Consider the following 4,441-nt stretch of genomic DNA (forward strand, 5'->3'; position numbering starts at 1 on the left):
AATGTTCCCAACAAAAGAATCATTAGTTTTCATTGTTCATGCTGACCAATCACTGATCACCATTAATCTCTCTGACCAATCACTACTCACCACTGTTTTCTCTGATCAGTCACTAATCATTGTTGCCTCAAACCAATTAATTTCTAACAACAATCACTAATTTCCATTGCTCTCTCTGACCAATTGCTGATCACTATTATTCCCTCTGACCAATCACTAGTCATCTTTGTTGCCTTTGACCAATCACAACTCACCACTGTTTCCTCTGACCAATCACTGATCATTAGTGTACCATCTGACCAATCACTTGTTACCATTGCTCATTCCTCAGGCAAAGTCAGTGATCAAAGTCTGCTTCCAGTACATGTGTGTGGAGGTTAGATTTTTTTTGCCCAATCAGATTTCAGCCTCTATTTGCTTCTATGTCAGTATAATCTGCCCAAGGCCTTCAAAGTCTGTACTTCTGCTCTTTTAACCCTGGTCTTCTTAAGAATTAGCTCTGTTTCTTTAACTAATCAGATATCAGCTAGCTGGCTCAGAATAGTGTCAGCATTTGTCTGTCCTCTAATTGGTTGGTCAGAGGGAAACTGTTAAAGCCAAGTTCGACTGGTTAAACACATGTGTAGCTCTGCACACATTAATACATCAGAGTTAGACTTTTTATCCCTGATTTGGTCTCAGACATACTTAAAAGTCAATTTAGAAGAAAAGCGAGACATGGTGAGGAGGTCGGCCAACCCTGAAGCTAGATAGCGTGTCTCAGCCTGAAAAAGGGTTTGTTCTCCACTTTCAGACCAGTAAATACGAGCAGTACCACTGGATTACAGCCATTGAGGGGCGCTGCACATTATGTGACTGCATCTCTGGTTAGTAGGTTGTATTTTATTTACATTTTAATGTTTTTTCTCATGTTATTAGACAAATATTGATTCTGAACTGCTCCAGATGTTGTAGGTGCACAGTTGTGGTTGTAGTGTAGAGGTTTGGAGTCTTAACTGGGTTTGTTGCTTTAGTAAAATGGTTTTCACCTCCATATGTAAAATGTCTCTCTCACTGTAATACCACGTGATGTTATATTGTTTTTTTTTTTGTATTGATGGTTTCTATAATTGCAACATGATAGTGGTGGTTTTAAGAGGTGGTTTAGGTCGGGTACGTCCCTACTGAAGGCCCAGGTACCAAATGCACGGCCCACTACTGGTGTAAAGATATAAATAGTTTGTGGTCCCAAAATTTAGAAAGGCAGCGGGGGGTGGAAGTTTAGTGGTTAAGGCTCTAAATGGAAGGTTGTGGGTTCCAGCCCCACTATCATCAAGCTGCTACTCTAGGGCCCCTGAGCAAGGCCCTTAACAGAATCATGTTTGACCCCAGCTTCCTTCCATTAAATTAATAGTTTTACTGTGCTGTAATGTACATATGACCAGCATAAACCAAATTTATCATTTACAGTTTCTCTCTAAAAGCCCCAAAACGATCCAATGAATATGCAAGTGAGTCCATGACATCATCTGCTAAGTTCTGGTGACTTTTGGAGCATGTGTTATCCATATATATGTGTGGAAATAATTGGTGACATAAAGGTCAACACCACCATGATCAACAGAGACATGAGTCTACATCTGGATTTCTGTGGAACTGCAGTGTAATAAAATCAAATTTCAATGAAGGATCTTGTAGATTAGTATAGTGATCTCACCCAAACCTTGTGAAATAAGACGTGTTAGCATGTAGCATGTATGACCTAGCTTCCATCTCTCTGTGTGTAAGTCTTTCTCACTTCATCACTTTAAGCTCATCTTGTCCACATGGTGGTTTAATTTCTTATTATGGCCAGTCAGCTTTTCCCAGATGTTCAGGCCTGGACTTCATACTCTTTATGAATGGTGCTCAGTTTCGATCTGGTCTTATTTAAAGAAATTGTTTTGCAGGTTTGATTTATACTGAGTTTGTTGTGTAAGAACGCATTGTGTGCATTAGATCACTGTGTTGCTGTGTTGACTGTAGATCTTTGGCTTCAGTCTGGCTATAAAGTGTTAAACGCAGCTCACTTCAGTATCAGTTAAAGGTGAAAACCCGCAGCAGGGCTTCCTGTGGAAAGAGGTGTTTTTTTCCCCTATTACTCACATTTCTTCACCTACACCTACAAACTGCCCCTCACTCAAACCACATTCTCCCACGCCTCTGTTCATCTAATACAATCAGTGCTGAGCTGATATTCTCATTAATACCAGTCTATTCGCATCGTGATCTTCGTCCTGATCATTCTCAGCAGTCATGATCTCCCATGTTCTCCTGCTGGTTCTCGTCGGCCTCCAGTCCTTCACTACGGCCCAGAGTAAGATACGGTCCATCTTGTATTCCCTTCTCTATTTTTATCTGTATTAATGCTGGTATATGAGTAAGTTTTTGCTTTGAACTTCTTCAGGATTGCTGTGAATTGTGTCATTAAGTTGCCAATTTTCTTCCTCAAAGTCGCAATATTGAAGAAATGACTAAGCATTTCTATTTTAGTCGTCTTTTGTTGATTTTAGTGAAAAAAAAAAGATAATTTCAATGTTTCAAAAGGAGAGTGTGTTTGCGTACCTTACACTTACTGTCCTGTCTCTTTAGTCTCTTTAGAAAGAGAATATTTTTAAATATTTTATTAATCACACATATTATATAATTATTTGTAATTAATACATTAATTAATTCAATCATTTGCACATTTTTTACCATAAAAATGGATGTATATAGGTTTAAATATACTCGATTATTATTATTATTATTATTATTATTATTATTATTATTATTATTATTATCATTATTATTTTATATGTAATTTTGTATATGTATATGTGATAAGTTTTGTTTACATATACTGCATGCATCTTAAACATAATTGTTAAAAAAAAATCTATTTTCGACATGTACTGTATAATAGTCTCATTCAACCAACAGCTTAAACCGGTTAGATCTTTTAGTTTATATTTTACCTGGAAAGTTAATATATTGTACACACTGTAAGTGGATCTTACGGACCACTGATGAATTAAAACTTCACTCTAAATGGTACAGTGGCTGGGAAAGGTGTAGAAAGTCTTTCGGTGTTCGTTTTGTTACTATGCCACAAACTCGGTCATGTGTTGGTGGTCTGAAGATTCACACTGACCAAACAAATCTACAAATGTCCAGACTTGGTTTCCATTCAAAAGAAAAACTGCGTGGTGTTGAAGTGTGGAATGGGAGCCATGTTGGTTCAGGATTCCTTTCACCAATTAACCAACATTAACTTACATGTATGTTTCTACATGTATGTTTGGTAACGACTGATTGTTCCAGGATCAATAGACAGCAGGTCTTTTTCTGTCACGGCAATTGACCTATGGAACACTTTGGAGAACCACCTCCACCTACACAGTCATTTGTTCCCTATACTGTATATTGTGTTTACGTGCTTATATTGCTTATGCTTACTAAGCTGTCTGTATGATGGAATCATCCAAAATGTCTTTAAACAACAAGTTTTGTGTATAGAAACATGCATGTGTCTCGAAAAGACAAAACCACTAGGTGTCGCCAGACTTTTCAGACGCTGTATATCAGGAATCTTTCCAGGTAAATTCTGTAGATTAAAAGGTAGAAAATGTAGGAAACAAACAAAGGTAAGACAAGACAAGGCGATATTGTATTGTAAATGCGTTATCATTTTTACCCGTACAGATGCGATCGGATCGGAAGCATGCTGTTTCACATTTGCCAAGTTTCCAATTCCTGTCAAATTCATTAAGGACTACCGTGAAACAAGGACCGACTGCACATACCCTGGAGTGATGTACGTGTTTGCTACAGCTTTATTTCTAATGATTTTAGAATTGTGTATTTGCTAACTGATCCTTCTGATATTTCTGGAATTGTTTTGGATATATACAGTATATATAATGATCTTATTCCACATTTTTATCTTCTTCTACAGTTTATTCTTCTACAATGCTCGCAGGGTGTGCGCCAACCCCAGCTCGGACTGGGTGAAACAAACAATGAAAAAAATCGACCGCCGCCTGTCTGAAAACTCAACTCATAACGTGACTGTGTAGTTTTTCGTCTGTTTGTTTGATTCTAAATAATGCAACTTTCAAACTATCTTTGCTTTGCACAAAAGATATTAATATACATTCTCGGATCGTAAACATTTGCTCAAATGCTTGATTTCTGCATTAAATTACTTCTTTAAAATTCAGGATGTTGGCATGATTTCATTTTTATTAAATTACATTTGTATTACTCATTATTTCATTGTTTCTAAAAAAAAATGTAATAATTCTTGATAAATAAATAATAATACAAATAAAAAAACTGTGCATTTAATTAGCACATAATCTGCATTTTTTTTATTAAAATAAATCCTGTAATACATTCCATATACATTGAGAGTAAAAAGTATTGAGACACCTGACTTTTC

The 4,441-nt window shown here is 36.5% G+C and overlaps 1 protein-coding gene across 1 annotated transcript; it reads left to right on the top strand.

Moving 5' to 3' along the window:
* The first annotated feature begins 2,123 nt into the window (after positions 1-2,123).
* Positions 2,124-4,219, top strand: LOC124387861 (C-C motif chemokine 4 homolog). The gene is made up of 3 exons (XM_046852455.1): positions 2,124-2,335; positions 3,703-3,814; positions 3,956-4,219. Exons 1-3 carry the CDS (start codon positions 2,275-2,277, stop codon positions 4,074-4,076), a joined length of 294 nt encoding a protein of 97 aa, XP_046708411.1. The 5' UTR covers positions 2,124-2,274; the 3' UTR covers positions 4,077-4,219.
* The last annotated feature ends 222 nt before the right edge of the window (positions 4,220-4,441 follow it).

This window comes from Silurus meridionalis, chromosome 6, assembly GCF_014805685.1.
Source record: "Silurus meridionalis isolate SWU-2019-XX chromosome 6, ASM1480568v1, whole genome shotgun sequence".
Classification (NCBI taxonomy): Eukaryota; Metazoa; Chordata; class Actinopteri; order Siluriformes; family Siluridae; genus Silurus; species Silurus meridionalis.

Bases quoted from the DNA above. Each gene is read 5' to 3' on its own strand.
- LOC124387861 (XM_046852455.1), top strand. From the start codon at position 2,275: ATGATCTCCCATGTTCTCCTGCTGGTTCTCGTCGGCCTCCAGTCCTTC. The intron at 2,336-3,702 runs GTAAGATACGGT...TTACCCGTACAG, and splicing joins GTCCTTCACTACGGCCCAGA to ATGCGATCGGATCGGAAGCA. The intron at 3,815-3,955 runs GTACGTGTTTGC...CTTCTTCTACAG, and splicing joins TGCACATACCCTGGAGTGAT to TTTATTCTTCTACAATGCTC.